Source organism: Muscardinus avellanarius (genome assembly GCF_963383645.1).
Source record: "Muscardinus avellanarius genome assembly, chromosome: 6".
In the NCBI taxonomy this organism is placed as follows: domain Eukaryota; kingdom Metazoa; phylum Chordata; class Mammalia; order Rodentia; family Gliridae; genus Muscardinus; species Muscardinus avellanarius.
The window spans coordinates 106,464,620-106,480,515 of NC_137791.1; the positions used below are offsets into that span (position 1 = coordinate 106,464,620).

At 42.5% G+C, this 15,896-nt stretch overlaps 2 protein-coding genes across 4 annotated transcripts in view; one reads left to right on the forward strand and one right to left on the reverse strand.

Annotated features, from left to right (window-relative positions):
• LIAS (lipoic acid synthetase) overlaps positions 1-6,334 on the reverse strand; it is a gene marked incomplete at both ends in the record, with an annotated part of 34,848 nt that extends 28,514 nt beyond the window's left edge. For 2 of the 3 annotated variants that reach the window (XM_080697124.1, XM_080697123.1), the window contains 3 exons: positions 2,192-2,285; positions 4,084-4,256; positions 6,290-6,334. In XM_080697124.1, the coding sequence (XP_080553250.1) occupies positions 2,192-2,285; positions 4,084-4,256; positions 6,290-6,334 (312 nt within the window). The remainder of the gene's footprint in view (positions 1-2,191; positions 2,286-4,083; positions 4,257-6,289) is intronic. The other variant, XM_080697125.1, reaches the window with a different exon arrangement.
• Positions 6,335-7,023: 689 nt separating this feature from the next.
• Positions 7,024-15,029, forward strand: RPL9 (ribosomal protein L9; the record flags this gene model as incomplete). The annotated part of the gene is made up of 7 exons (XM_080697431.1): positions 7,024-7,069; positions 7,156-7,271; positions 7,712-7,807; positions 9,495-9,627; positions 12,768-12,848; positions 14,061-14,177; positions 14,948-15,029. The coding sequence occupies 6 exons, from the start codon at positions 7,024-7,026 to the stop codon at positions 14,165-14,167; spliced, it is 579 nt and encodes a 192-aa protein (XP_080553557.1). The 3' UTR covers positions 14,168-14,177; positions 14,948-15,029.
• Between the last annotated feature and the right edge of the window lie 867 nt (positions 15,030-15,896).

The window sequence follows — 15,896 nt, forward strand, 5'->3', positions numbered from 1 at the left end:
TGTGGAAACAGGGTCTCTTAAGCCAGCGAGGCTGGCTCCGAACGAGCACGATCCTCTTGTCTCTGCCTCCCAAGAGCGGGGATTACAAGCGTGTGCCACCATGCCCGGCGTAAATTGTATGGTTAATATTTGTGATTGTGTATGTGAAATAGTTTCAAATTTAATTTTATACTCTTTCCAACAAACATGTCCTTAATATCTAATATAAAACCAGGAAGTTGGGTACAGTGGCATGGGCCTGTAGTCCTAGCTACCTGGGAGGCTGATTTGGGAGGATGGCTTGAACCCAGGAGTATGAGGCCCAACCTGGGCAGCATAGTCAGACTCTGTCTCCAAACAAAAGCAACAACAACAAAAAACCTTAAACCAACAAAATACCCTTGTTTCCCAAGTGGAGGGAAAAATTATTTTAGGAGCGCTAAATGAGATGCTAATTATAATCACTTTTTATTTTTCAGAAAGTTATTTTCAGCCAGGCATGGTGGCACATGCCTATATTTCTTATACTTGGGAGGCTGAGACAGGAAGATCGCAGGTTTAAGACCAGCCTCATCAACTTAAGGAGACCCTGTTTCAAAATGAAAAAATAAAATAAGCCTGAAGGTATAGCTCAAAGGTAGAAATGCCCCTGGGTTCTATCTCCAGTACCAAAACTAAAAAATAAAAAGAAGAAAAAAAAGAAAGAAAGAAGTTATTTTAAATGATTTTGCTTGTTTGTTTTGGGCAGTACTTAGGATAGAACCCAAGGCCTCAATAATGCTAGGCAAGCACTCTACCACTGAGCTAAACCCCTAGCCCCTAATTTATTTATTTAACCTTTTTTCTTTTTTTTTTGTGGTGCTGGGAATGAACCTAGGGCCTTGGACATGTTAGGTAAATGCTCTACCACTTATCTATACCCCCAGCCACACCCCCAATGTCCTGTGTGTGTGTGTGTGTGTGTGTGTGTGTGTGTGTGTGTGTGTGGTATTGGGGATGGAATCCAGGGGCATTCTACCTCCAAGCTGCACCCCCAGCCCTATATTTTATTAATTTATTTATTAATTTATTTATTTGCAGGTCTGGGGATGGAACCCAGGGGCATTCGACATCCGAGCTACACCCCCTGCCCTGTTTTTTATCCTTTATTTTGAAACAGGGTCTCATGAGTTGCAGAGGGCCTCACTAAGTAGAGGAGGCTGTCCGCAACCACGATGCTCCGGTCTCAGCCTCACAAATGCGGGGATTACAAGCGTGCGCCACCACGCCCGGCTTATTCTTTATTTTTATTTATTTATTTATTTTTGGTGGTACTGGGGATGGAACCCTTCTATGTCCAGGCTACACTCCCAGACCTATTTTATATTTTATTTGGAAACAGGGTCTCCTAAGCCAGCAAGGCTGGATTTGACCCTGCATAATCCTATCTCAGCCTCCCAGGCGCGGGGATTACAAGCATGCGCCACCATGCCCGGCTTATTCTTTAGTTTGAACCAGGGTCTCACTGAATTGCAATGGGCCTCACAAAATAGCTGAGGCTGTCTGAGAACAGCGATCCTCCTTTCTCAGCCTCCCAAATGCTCGGATTACAAGCGTGTACCACCATGCCCAGCTCCCCCAATGTATTTTTTTTTTGGTTACTGGTAATAATGTACCATTATCATCTTCATTAATTTTCCTTAGCATTATTTTTTGGGGACTGGGGATTGAACCCAGAGGGATTCTATTCCAACATACACCCCCAGCCTGATTTTACATTTATTTGGAAGCAAGGTCTTACTAGGTTGCTGAGAGCCTTGCTAGCTTTGAACCTGTAATCCTCTTGTCTCAGCCTCCCAAGTACTGGCATTACAAACCCGTGCCACTATGCTGAGCTCCATTTATTTATTTATTTATTTATTTATTTATTTATTTATTTATTTTCCGGGTCTGGGGATGGAACCCAGAGGCATTTGACCTACGAGCTACACCTCCTGCCTAATTTTTTATTCTTTATTTTGAAACAGGATCTCACTGAATTGCAGAGAGACTCACTAAGTAGCTGAGGCTGTCCGTGAACCGCGATCCTCTGGTCTCAGCCTCCCAAATGCTGGGATTACAAGCGTGGGGCACCATGCCCGGCCATATATTTATTAATAGATTTCAAGTTACAAAGATGTAGAAACATTATAGCCTTTGGTTAAGACTGAGAGTTAACATTACAACAACTTACTGTATGTAGATTTAAATTCCGCAATGTATTTTTCAGTTTATTAAAATTTTTCCCCATGGGAATCTCTGTCTTTAGCCACGGAGGTAGTCTTAACCTAAGGAAAGCAAATATAAATATCTATTAACAAATAGGCTGCCAAGTAATCACACAGCTTTGAAGTTACTTTTTTTTGAGGGGGGGTCTGGGGATGGAACGCAGGGGTATTCAACCTCCGAGCTACACCCCGTGCCCCATTTTTTATTCTTTATATTAAAACAGGGTCTCACTAAGTTGTGGAGGGCCTCACTAAGTAGCTGAGGCTGTCTGTGAACCTCGATCCTCCAGTCTCAGTCCCCGGAATGCTGGGATTACAAACTGAAAGCTGGGATTACAAGCATGCGTCACCATGCCCAGCTTGAAGTTACTTTGCTGTATTATAATTCCTAGTTAAAATTTTTACCGTAAAGCCGGCGTGGTGGCGCACGCTTGTAATCCCGGTACTTGGGAGGCTGAGACAGGAGGATCCTGGTTCTCAGGCAGCCTCAGCTGCTTAGTGAGGCCCTCCACAACTTAGTTAGACCCTGTTTCAAAATAAAGAGTAAAAAGTAGGCTGGGGGTGTAGCTCAGAGGTAAAATGCCCCTGGGTTCAATCCCCAGTACTGCAAAAGAAAAACAAAATATACCATAATCCTGAATTAACCATTATAATTTCTGCTACAGATTTAAGAACAAAGACTCAAATTTAGGTTTGCTCTAACCAATTTAGAAAACGCTAATAATGGAGTTTAATAGGGCAGTAAGCTCATGTCTAACTTTTTTTTTTATACTAGGCCTCTGAGTTACGCCCCTAGACTTATTTTATTTTTTATTTGGAAATAGGGTCTCACTAAGTTGCAGAGGGTTTCACTAAGTTGCTGAGGCTGGCTGGAAACCTGCAGCCCTCCTGTTTCAGCTTCCGAAGTACTGAGATTATATATGTGTGTCACCATATCCAGATTTATGGTCATTATTAAATGAAAAATATCTAAACTTGGAGTGGAAACTCTGTATCCTTGGTGTCCCCTTGACTTTCCTCTCTTGTAATCTAGAATTTGTTGGATAAATATTCTCAAAACAATTTGCCCACTGCATGAAATCCTTACCATTATTTTAAGTTTCTATAGATTGTATATAAATTGATTGGGTGAGCAATAAGTAAGATCACCAATCACCATTAACAATTAAAAAATGTATCAAGGTCTGATTAATTAGTAACAAGGTAATAATCTACTCTCTCAAGAAATCAGGTGCAGGTGTATTCATTTTGAGCCACCCCCCCATGCCATTTTGGCATGGGGCTGTATTTCTATTTTCTGTATTTCTATCTTTCTAATAAACTTCTTTAAATCTTCAAAAAAAAAAAAAAGAAAGAAATTAGGTGCTAGGTAAAAAATGGGGAGACAGCAGTGTGAAATGATTGGGTATTATTAAGGATGAAGAAAAATTGTGAAAGGGCACAAAAAAAGGAAAATATTTCAACAATTCCACCGACTTACTTGTTCTTTCTTGGTCTAATAATACTTCTAATGACCTTTAGCTAAATTTAACAAGTTTGAGATTAAAAATATATTCTAAGGCCGGGTGTGGTAGCGCACGTTTGTAATCCCAGCATTCGGGAGGCTGAGACGGAAGGATCGCAGTTCGTGGACAGCCTCAGCTACTTAGTGAGGTCCTCTGCAACTCATTGAGACCCGGTGTCAAAATAAAGAATAAAAATAATAGGGCAGGGGGTGTAGCTCTGAGGTCGAATGCCCCTGGGTTCCATCCCCAGACCCCCCCCACACACAATATATATATATTCTAGAGCTTGGTTATATCTGAAAATAATGCAGTGAAGAAACGAGACATTAACATTATCTCAAATTTTCAATTACCTTTCTCCTTTCTGGCGTTTTAAGTTTCCTTTATATTCATCCCAGGAGCTCTTGTCTGCAAGATCGCCAGATACAAAATCGTGAAGATCTGGCCCATTCTGTAAAAATTCTTTCTTTTTATCTGGCAATGAACTTAATGCTCTGATTGGGCTGTATAAGTATCTTCCAAATACCTAAAGAAAGAGTTCATTATGACATTTATACACTGGAATCTAGAATAATTTAGTCTTAACCTATTATAATACCTAAAAAGGGAGGAGAATAAAGCTAAAGAACTGATTCAGAAATTATGTCAAATGACTTAGGAGCTCTGCCAAAGAACCAAACCTAAAGGAGATAGAAATAAACTTTTTTTCCCCCTCAGTACTGAAGATGGAACCCAAGGGCATTCTACCTCCGAGTTACACCCCAGCCCTATTTTATTTTTTTATTCTTTATTTTGAAACAGGGTCTCACTGAGTTGCAAAGGGCCTCACAAAGTAGCTGAGGCTGTCAGCAAGCCACAATCCTCCTGTTTCAGCCTCCTGAATGCTGAGATTATAAGTTTGTGCCACCATACCTGGCTCAGGAATAAACTGTTGAATTCTAGATTTAGAATAGATTTGGAAACCTTTGGAATTGTCTAATATGTATCACACTTTTAGGTACTTTCTTAACAGGTACTGAAAGTTTGTTTTTTGACAAACTTAAACTTCAATTAACTGGAGAAGATGCCTGCTATAAATGTTCTATTTCTAACTTGAGTCAGGGATGTTTATATTTGTTTATTTATTTATTTATTTATTTATTTTGTGTGGTACTGGGGGGTGGAACCCAGGGGCTTTATTACCTCCGGGCTATACTCCCAGACCTATTTTATACTTTATTTGGAAACAGGGTCTCACTAAGTTGCTGAGAGCCTCACTAAGTAGCTGAGGCTGGCTTAGAACCTATGTGATCTTCCTGTCTCAGCCTCCCAAGCTCTGGGATTACAAGCGTGCGCCACCAGGCCCAGCTAGAGTCAGGGATGTTTAAAAAGAACATCTGCAAGCTGGGTGCAGTGGTGCATGCCAGTAAACCTGCAATCATGGTACTTGGGAGGCTGAGACAGGAAGATCAAGATCACAGGTTCCAGGCCAGCCTTTACAACTTAGCAAGACCTTTTCAAAATAAGAAATAAAAGCAGGATGTGGTGGCGCATGTTTGTAATCCCAGTATTTGGGAGGCTAAGTCAGAATTGCAGGTTTGTAGCCAGCCTGAGGTGAGATGACCAGGGTGAGGCCCTCTGCAACTTAATGAGACTCCGTTTCAAATTAAAGAATTAAAAAATGGGGCGGGGGATGTGGCTCGAAGGTAGAATGCCCCTGAGTTCAAGTCCCAGTACCTAAAAAAATAAAAAAATATAGAAAGAAAGAAAAGCAATAAAAAGGGCTGAAAGTGCAGCTCTGGAGGTAGAGGGCCGAGTTTTCTCCAGCACCAACCCACACACAAGACACAACACTTGAAATAAATCTCTAGGTTAAAGGTTTGGAATACGTTAAAACGTAGTGGTAGTGTCTAATTGGTCCAGAAAACTGAAAATAATAAAAACCAAACACAACATTGTTTTACTGTGTAGGTTAGGTTGGTTTCTGTGTTTTTGTTTGTTTGACGGTGCTGGAGCTCAAACCCAGAACCTCACAGGCTATAAGCACTTGCTTTTCCACTACGCTACATCCCCAGCCCTATGTGTGCACACGGTTGTCAGTCAATATACATTTATCGAGCATAAGAAAACACAATATTCGGCTTCTAGATTTGAACACAAACATGCACAAGACCAAGACGGCCGAAATACTGTCAAATGTGCTGTCAGTACAGACAACACAAAGGGATCTTTAACAAATCAAAAGTAAGGCCCGTTAAGTGCTGCACTCTTGCTAGTGTTTATCTGCGTCCACAGCTTTATTCTTGAGGACAAGTTTGAGTTCCCAGCTGGCAGAGTGAAGACTAATAGCCAGAGCCCAGTTCAAAGTATGTAGTGAGGGCCTCACTGTCGGACCATCGCCGACCCAGAGAGACCTTCAAACCAACCAAGATCAGGGATTCAACTCTCACTCGAAAAACATCTAAAAGATTGCCTGGCCACACGCAGACGCTCCAGACGCGTCGGCCTTCGTTTTCGCGTACCCTGAAAGGACAGGAACCCCCCACCCGCCGCCTGCATTCTTCTCGCCCCGCCGCTCACCCTGGGCCCCAGGGTGCGGGCAGCATCCCCGCAGCGTAGAGACATCCTCTCTTTAGGCCTAGAAGGATGGAGGGATCACCACCTCCAAGGAAAGGACAGATCGAAAAACTGTCGCTCGGTATACGAGAAGGACCAGACATACCACTGAACCAGTGCAAGTTCAGCGGCTCGGCGATTGACTGCTTTAGTCTTAACGGCGTCGCTCACTCATGACGCAACACGCCGGTCCCTTCCGGGCTACAAGTACGTGATGACGGAAGACGCTCCCTCTTTGCCGCAACTACTGCGAGGTGAGGAGGTTTCTCAACTTTGTGGGCCCTGGGAATCTGTAGCCATCGGCCCCGGGAAAGCGAGGAGCGCGTGTCCGGTGCTCCAGGCCCTAATCCTGATTGCCCTCCAGGGCGGCGAGCGCCATTTGGACCTGGCGGCGCGAGATGCTAGTTCTGTTCTAGGCTTGTAGGCCTACCCCCGCCTATCAGCCTTGCCGGGATGGCGCGCCTGGCTGGGACTTCCAGGGTTGGGCCGACCGTGAGTTCGTCCGCTGGGCTTCGTCACACCCCTTGGGGGGCTGCTCCGCCTCGGCCCGGATCGCCGGGGCCACTCTTAATCTCATTTTATGTTCTCTCAGGGATTTCTTCCCGGCACTTTGCGGCAGGAGAGAACTCTGGTGTGTTTTAGTGGATACAATCCCCGCGTCGGTCTTCTTACTCCTAGGGTTTTTTTTGTGTTTCAGAATGAAGACCATTCTTAGCAACCAGACTGTCGACATTCCAGAAAATGGTACGAAACTTGTTTTTTTTTTTTTTTTTAATGCTTACTACGTGCTCCAAGTCTTATGTGATCTCACCAATTGTGCTCTCTCCTAGTCGACATAACTCTGAAGGGGCGCACAGTTATTGTGAAGGGCCCTAGAGGAACCCTGCGGAGGGACTTCAACCACATCAATGTAGAACTCAGTCTGCTTGGAAAGAAAAAGAAAAGGGTAAGTTTTATATAAATTTCCCATTTGGGTGCGTTTTTAGCTTTAAATTTTGGCGCCCCCAAATAAGAGCTAATTTGTCCTTAGTGAAGTCGAAAGCCAGGTTCAGAATACAAAGTAAAGCTCATTGACTAGTAGTTATAGTCAAGTTCTTAATACTGTTGCAAGTTAGAGGTTTTTTGTGATTGCTTGTAGGAATTTTTCTTGTCCCAGAAGTGTAATTAGTTGCTACTTTTCCAAATGTTGGTGTTATGGGGATGTCATTCCTGCATAAAATTGTATACCTGTAACAGTAATAAAAATGTTTTGCCAGCTGTAGGTGTTTTCCCAATGTAGTTGGGTTTTCCCAATTGAAAATCCTGTTTTGTAATTATGGTTATTCCGGAGTCATTCACTGAATGAGTGAACTGTACTTTAATACTTTTGAATTTGTTCTTTTACAGCTCCGTGTTGACAAATGGTGGGGAAATAGAAAGGAACTGGCTACTGTCCGCACTATCTGTAGTCATGTGCAAAACATGATCAAGGGCGTTACACTGGTAAGCTGATTGATCAGGCTTAAGATTTTGAGGTGGTTTCTCTGCTCTATTTTACGTACATGTCATTAACGTGTGCTGCCAATGGATTACGCGTGTAATTTAGTGGGACTTGCAGGTTCTGTAACTTCATAAGCAGGCATACCTGAATTTGGGGGGATTGATTGATAAATGTGAACAAAGATTTGATGGGTGTGACCTTTATTTAACAAGTAGCCCAGTAGAGTTTTCTCACATGAAGTTTATAGTTTTATTTTTGCATTGTTGGGGGTTGAATCCAGAAGCTCACTAGTGGAAACAAGTGCTCTGCCACTGAGCTACATCCACGACCTGTGGTTTGTTTTTTTAAACAGAAAAATGAGTTGTAGCTGCCAGGCATAGGGTAGGCTTTGATTACTTGTTGGTATGACACTCACCATTAAAATCCCTTATGTAGATTCAAAACATCTCATTTCTCAGCTCCCTTTTACCCTCAGGGTGTGATCTGATGACACCATTCACTTAGACCCCTGTATCCTCTGATAGTTGTGCTGAAATGGGATTAAAACCAAAACCCAAGCCAGCATGGTGGGGAGCGCATTTGTAATCCCAGCATTTGGGAGGCTGAGACAGGAGGATGGCACTGGTTCAAAGGCAAGCCTCAGCTACTTAGGCTCTTTGAAACTCAGTGCGAGTCTTGTTTCCAAAAAAAGAATAAAAATACAGGGCTGGGGGTGTTGCTCAAAGGTAGAATGCCCCTGGGTTCCATCCCCAGTTCTGCCAAAAAAAACAAAACCAAAAGCCCAGTTCTTAAGTTGTCTACCTACTAATGATGGGATCCTGGTTTTTTTTGTTGATGATGGTTTTTCTTTTTGTTTTTTTTTTGTTTTTTTTGTTTTGAAGTACTGGGAGTGGAACCCAGGGGCATCCTACCTTCCAGCTATACCCCAAGCCCTATTTTTTCTTTATTTTGAAACAGGGTCTCACTGAGTTACAAAGGGCTTCACTAGCTGAAACTGTCTGCGAACCATGATCCTCCTGTGTCAGCTTCCTAAATGCTGGGATTACAGGCGTGCACTACACCTGGCTTCTGCATTTTTATTATACATGTAGAACAGTGTTTCCCTTTTTGCTTCCAAAACTAAGTTCCATGAAGGGAAGCCCCTGTCTTATTTGACTTGGGGGTTTTGCTTGGTTGGCTTTGGGTTTGTTACTGATTTTCTGAAATGGGGATTGAACCATCTACTCTGTGGTACACCCCCAGCTCCAACTTGCCATCGTCTAAAGAGCTTTACTATTCAGTAAGGAGGCATAAAATTGTATGCTTGTGATGTATAGCACTAAGAAAATGGGGCTTTTATAGACTTAGTGCAGGTGATGATTATTACAAAATTTGGACAAAGTGTATGGGAGTGCTCTGTTTTTGGTACTGGGGATTGAACCCATGGGCATTCTACCTCTGAGCTACACCTCCAGCCCCATCTTTATATTTTGAAACACGGTCTCACTGGGTTTATGAGTCTTATTTGCTGAAGCTTTCCTTATATCTAAGATCCTCCTGTCTCAGTCTCCCACGTACTGGGATTACAGGTATGTGCCGCCACACGTGGTAAAAAACTTATCTTTTTTAAGTGTGACAGTGCCCTACTAAGTTTTAAAACTTAATTTCTTTCAAATTTCTCAGCTTGCTCATAGTTTGTTTATTTAACAGGGCTTCCGTTACAAGATGAGGTCTGTGTATGCTCACTTCCCCATCAACGTCGTTATTCAGGAGAATGGGTCTCTTGTTGAAATCCGGAATTTCTTGGGTGAAAAATACATCCGCAGGGTTCGGATGAGGACAGGTATGTGCATGCCCTTGCAAATGTTGGCTGTGACTAAAACCGTATGTATTTCAGAATTGTGCCATCTTGGTGCTAGGTAGGGGCTCATAGCATCTTTCCTGAAGGGAGGTATATTGAAGTAGTTTGCAAAGTGTGGCAGTTTTACAGTAGAGCCAGGGCCTCCAGATGTTTGACATGCTCAACAACTGAGTCATAGCCCTAGCCTGCATTTGATGTTTTTGGGTTTCTGTCTGTGTGTGTGTGTGTGTGAGAGAGAGACAGACAGACAGACAGACAGACACACACACACACACACTGAGGGGTTGCACCCAGGAGTATTCTACCTCTCTGAGCTATATACTCCCGCCTTCTTTTATTCTTTATTTTGAAACAGAGTCCTGCTAAGTTGCTGAAGGCCTCATTACTGAGGTTGACTGGAAACCTTCCTCCTACCTGTGCCACCACACCCAGCTTTTGTGTATGGTGGGGGGGGCTACTGGGGATAGAACAGGGTCAGCCTACCTCCAAGCTATACTATACCCCCAACCATGTGTGTGTGCGCGCGTGTGTGTTCGGCAGTATTTGCAGTCCTTGTCTCCGCCTCCCTCCTATGAGATTGTAGGTGTACACCACTGTAACTAGCTCAGTATGTTGATGGCATGTATGCATTTGTGGAGTGATCAGATTGGGCCAATTGACAAGGTGTCTCGCATGGTTTTTTTGTTTTGTTTTTTTCAGTGCTGGGGATGGAACCTTGGGGACATTCTACCTCCAAGCTACACCCCAGCCCTATTGTTTTATTCTTTATTTTGAAACAGGGTCTCACCAAGTTGTAAGGCCTGTCAGCGAACTGTGATTCTCTTCTCTCAGCCTTTCCAAATGCTGGGATTACAAGCGTGCACCACCCCACCTGGCTTTCCTCATATACTTTTCTTTGGTGAATTCTCTTTTTTGGTGGTACTGGGGGTGGATCCCAGAGGCTTTCTACCTCTGGGCTATGCTCCCAGACCTTTTTTAATATATATATTTTATTTGGAAACAGGTTCTCGCTAAGTTGCTGAGGGCCTCACTAAGTAGCTGGATCTGGCTTCTAACCTGTGCAATCCTCCCATCTCAGCCTCCCAAGCTGTTGGGGTTACAAGGTGTACCACCATGCCCGGCATGCATTCTCTTTTTGAGGTAGTGTCTTGACAAGTTGATGGCGTCTCACTACTTGCTGAGGCTGTCCTTGAACCTCCGGAGTTACTGGGATTACAGGTGTGCGCCGCCACACGTGGTAAAAACTTAATATTCCAGAAAAGCATTTGAAAAGTGGTTAGTAACGTAGATTCTGCCTGCATTTGAATTTTAGCTCTTACTAGCCACCTACCTTGAGCAAACTGCTTCTCAAGTGTTTTTTGCATATCTGTCAGAATGTGGAAGGTCTAGAATTAGATTAGTTAAAATTGACATGTTATTAGGCAACTGTGCTTTCCAATATCATAAAACACTGGTGCTTTAGGGTTTCTCTTTTGCAGTGCTGGGAAATCACCCAGAGCCTCATGCATGATAGGCGAGTGTTAATACCACTCACTGAGCTGGTGTGGGGAAGAATGTGAAGAAAGATCAGTGTTTTCATGTGTGTGTGGCAATGGGGGTTGAGCCCAGGGGAATTCTACCTCCAGACCATCTCCAGCCCTATTTTTTCAATTTTTGTCCTGAAATGGTCTCATTAGGTTGACGAGTCTTGCTACTTGCAGAAAAACCTTGAACTTGCAGTTCTTATTTCTCAGCCTCCCAAGTACTGGCATTACAGGCATGTGCCATTGTGACCTGCTGAAAAAAGATCTTAATGTCACCTTAACAGCCATTTAAAAATTTCTAAGACCTCCTATGTAAAAGCAAACTTTGAGACCCAAGCATAGTGGTGCATGCTTGTAATTCCAGCATTTGGGAGGCTGAGACAGGATCAGTTTGTTGACAGTCTCAGCTACTACTTAGGGGAGGCCCTTTGCAACTCAAACCCTGTTTCAAAATAAAGAATAAAAAATTGGGTGTGGGGGTGTGGCTCAGGTAGAATGCCCCTGGGTTCACCATCCTAGTACTGCAATAATAATAATAATAATAATAATAATAATAATAATAATAATAATAATAATTGGCCTGGGCATGGTGGTGCACACTTGTAATCTCATTATTTGGAAAGCTGAGATAGTGGGATCACAGGTTTGAAAACAGCTCAATAACTTTGTGAAACCTTGTTTCCAAAAATAAAAATAGGGCTGGGGTTATATAGCTCAGAGGTAGAATGCTCTGGACCTCAATCTCCAGTACCCCCCCACACACACACAAACAAATGTACTCTATAAAACGGTAATAAATTATGTACATAGAAATAAGACTTGGTACTCTAGGCGTGGTGGCGCACGCTTGTAATCCCAGCATTCGGAAGGCTGAAACCAGAGGATTGTTATTCGTGAGGCCCTCCGCAATTTAGTGAGACCCTGTTTCAAAAATAAAAAATAGGCTGGGAAGACAGGAGTAGTGGTGCATGCTTGTAATCCCAGCATTTGGGCTGAGACCAGAGGGTCGTGTTACTGGACAGCCTCAGCTACTTAGTGAAGCCTCCGCAACTTAGTGAGGCCCTGTTTCAAAATAAAGAATAAAAAATAGGGCAGGGGGTGTAGCTTGGAGAGGCCCCTGGGTTCCATCCCGAGACCCCCCCCCACCCCCGCAAAAAAAAAAAAAACATGGCTGGGGGTGTAGCTTAGAGGTAGAATGCCCCTGGGTCTTACCCCAGTACCTAAAAAAAAAGACTTGGTAGAGCGGTTTATACAGATAGGTTGTTTTTTTAAACAGGGTCTCACTAAGTTGCTGAGAGCCTCACTAAGTAGCTGAGGTTGGCTTCGAAACTGCACAATCCTCCTGTCTCAGCCTCCCAAGTGCTGGGATTACAAATGTGTGCCACCACGCCCATCTGAATCACTTGAGTCTGACCTCTCAGACTGTCATTCATTCCAGCCAGAAGACAAATAAGATTTTGGTCTAGAAAAGCCAAAATCTCAGGATAAGGTCCATTCGTTGCATGGAGTTTTAAATGAAGTACATTGCTACTGGGATTAAAATATTTTTATGCAGATTTGATTGTATTTTGACTCTAGGCAAATGCCTTCTCTTTTCAGGCGTTGCTTGTTCAGTATCTCAAGCCCAGAAAGATGAATTGATCCTTGAAGGAAATGATATTGAACTTGTTTCAAATTCAGGTTTGTATGGGTGCTCAAAAAATTTCTACAAAATTTTGCCTATTTTTGTGGAAGTCAGAATGTCCCAATAGTATATAATGAAATATAGTAATGTTATCATTTAAGGGTTACATTCTGAGAAATGTGTCAGGTAGTTAGTGTGTGAAGATTACAGTATATACAAACCTGGATGGTCAGTCGCTCAGCATGGTCTTTTGGTACAATCAGGAGCCAACGTAGTCAAATGTAAAAATTCTATAGTGTGTGTAACTAAGGATTGAATTCAGGGGTGTCTTGAGCTATATCCCCACCTCTGTTTTTTTATTTATGTATGTATGTATTGTGTTACTGGGGATTGAACCCAGAGACATTCTGCCTTTGAACTACACCCCCAGCCCAATTTTTTATTTATTTATTTATTTATTTATTTATTTATTTATTTATTTATTTATTTATTTTGCGGGTCTGGGGATGGAACCCAGGGGCATTAGACCTCTGAGCTACACCTCTGCCTTATTTTCTATTTATTTTTGAAACGGGGTCTTACTACGTTGCGGAATGCCTCACTAAGTAGCTGATGCTGTCCATGAACTGTGATCCTCCAGTCTCAGCTTCCCAACTGCTGGGATTACAAGCATGTGCCACCACGCCCAGCTTTTATTTTCCTTTTTGGAAACAGGGTCTCAATGTTGGCTGAGGCTGTCATTGAGCCTGTGATCCTTCTGCCTCAGCCTCCCAAATACTGGGATTACAAGCATAGTGCTACCGTGCCTGGTTTTTTTTTTTTTTTAATGGTCTCACTAGGTTTCCTGACATTTTCACCAACTTCTTGAAGCTGGTTCAAACCTGTAATTCTCCTGTCTCAGCCTCCCAAGTACTGGGATAACAGGCATCTGTTACCACGCCCAGCTACAAAGTAAATTATTACTACTAGGGAATATTGTGTGCTTTTTTTTTTTTTTTTTTTTTTTTTGTACTGAGAATTGAACCAGTACCAAATCAGAACCTTGGAGCCACTGAGTGGCAGCTAAGTAGGTTTACTTACACCAGCATCAGGAACCTTGAATGTGTTGCTCTACAATGTTACTATGCATTAGGAGTGTATATGTGTGAATTGTTGAGTAAAATCTTGTGTAGCACATGGCTGCTCTTGTAATGGAGGTTAACTAGGGATAGTCTTTAAAATGAGTTTGATGGATGAAATTATTTACATACTTTTTATTACTCCTATAGCTGCTTTAATTCAGCAAGCCACAACAGTTAAAAACAAGGATATCAGAAAATTTTTGGATGGTATTTATGTTTCTGAAAAAGGAACAGTTCAGCAGGCTGATGAATGAAATCTAAAAGGTAGGTTCTTTTAGTGTCTATAAGCTTGTTTTGGTTGTTGCTATGTGTTAGTTACAGGGGATTAAACTCAGGCATAGGTAGTGTTCATCAGGCACTCCACCGATTGGCTACATCCCCGGCCCTTTTTATTTTGTATTGACACCGGGTCTTACTAAGTTGCCCAGGTTGGCCTTCAACTGTCAGTTCTCTTGGCTCAGCCTTCTGAGTAGCTGGAATTACAGGCGACTACCAGTACAGCTGAAATCTAAAGTTTTATTACTGCTTTAAATGAGGTATTAAACACTTAATTGGTGCTTGCTTAGTTGGGTTCTATCCCCTGCACTGCAGAAAGAAGAGAGACTTAGATTGGAGTATCAGTAATGGCAGAGAATGGAGAATTGAATTCTGAAGCACAATAAATTTTGCAAAGTAAGAGATGGAATTGGCTTGTTCTACTGTGTTTACAGTTTACTATAAACCAGTACATCATAATCTTAAAGTGTGTTTGAAATATTTTAGAATTTTAGCTGGGTGAGGAACCCACACTTGTGAACCCAGTACTTGGGAGGCTGAGACAAGAGGGTCACAGGTTTGAAACCAGCCTAAGCAAGTAGTGAGACTTAATAACCTAGTTGAAGACCCTATTTTAATATAAAATAAAATAGGACTTAGAGGTAGAATGTCCCTGGGTTCAATCCCCAGTACTACAAAAAAATAAGAGAAATAATTTATAACATTAATGGGCAAGGGTTTTGATGATGACTTACAAATATTTTTATTTGTTTTTACAGTTATCCAGCCACAGAAACAAGACTCTGGATTGTAAGACCAATGTGTAATATTTTAATGATGCAATAAAAGACTTCTATTGGTTTGGGGGTTTTAATTCTTATTTTCTACTACTTGGCAAATAAACAGGCTGGGTAAATTCTGAGTAAATTAAGATTTTGAGCAAGAGGAATACAGTAGCCATGGCAGGCAAGTTACCTGCCTGTTCAATGGATGTAGAAGCTCCTGAAAGTGTTTGGTGTTGCACGTGCTAACAGCTCCAGTAAGGATTGGGACATGCAGGAAATCTGTCCGTGATGAACACGTGGTAGTTGTGACCCAAGATCTCAATCTTATCCTCTACCTCAGCAATTTACTTAGGGTTTTGTTTTTGCAGTACTGGGGATTGAACCCAGGGTGTTTACCTCTGGGCTGTACCCCAGACCATTTTTTATTTGGAAATAGGGTCTCACTAAATTGCGAGGCTGATTCGAACCTGTGATTCTTTCTCAGCCTCCCAAGTACTGGGATTACAGATGTGGACCACCATTCCCAGCCTCAGCCCTTTTTATTTTGAGATAGGATCTTGCTAGGTTGTTGTGGCTGGCCTTAAACCTATGGTCCTCCTGTCTCTTACTCCCAGGTATTGGAATTACAGGAGTGCACCACAACGCCCTGCCTTATTTAGCTGCTTAAATCGAGTTTGTGTTCCTCAGTACCAAGCATTCAGCTTTAAGTTCTTTTTACTGTTGAAGTTCGCCTTTAACCAAAGTCAATGAAGCTTACCTTGATTACCCTATGGAAAATAGTGGTGTTTACTCCTCATCCCCATCCTTCCCCTGTTACCTTGATTTCAGAGCATTACAGTTTTACCTGTTGAGCATTGATGCTGTTTGTCAGAATGTAACTCTTATGGCCAGGTGTGGGGTGCATGCCTGTGGATTGCAGTTTCAAGGCCAACCTTAGCAATTT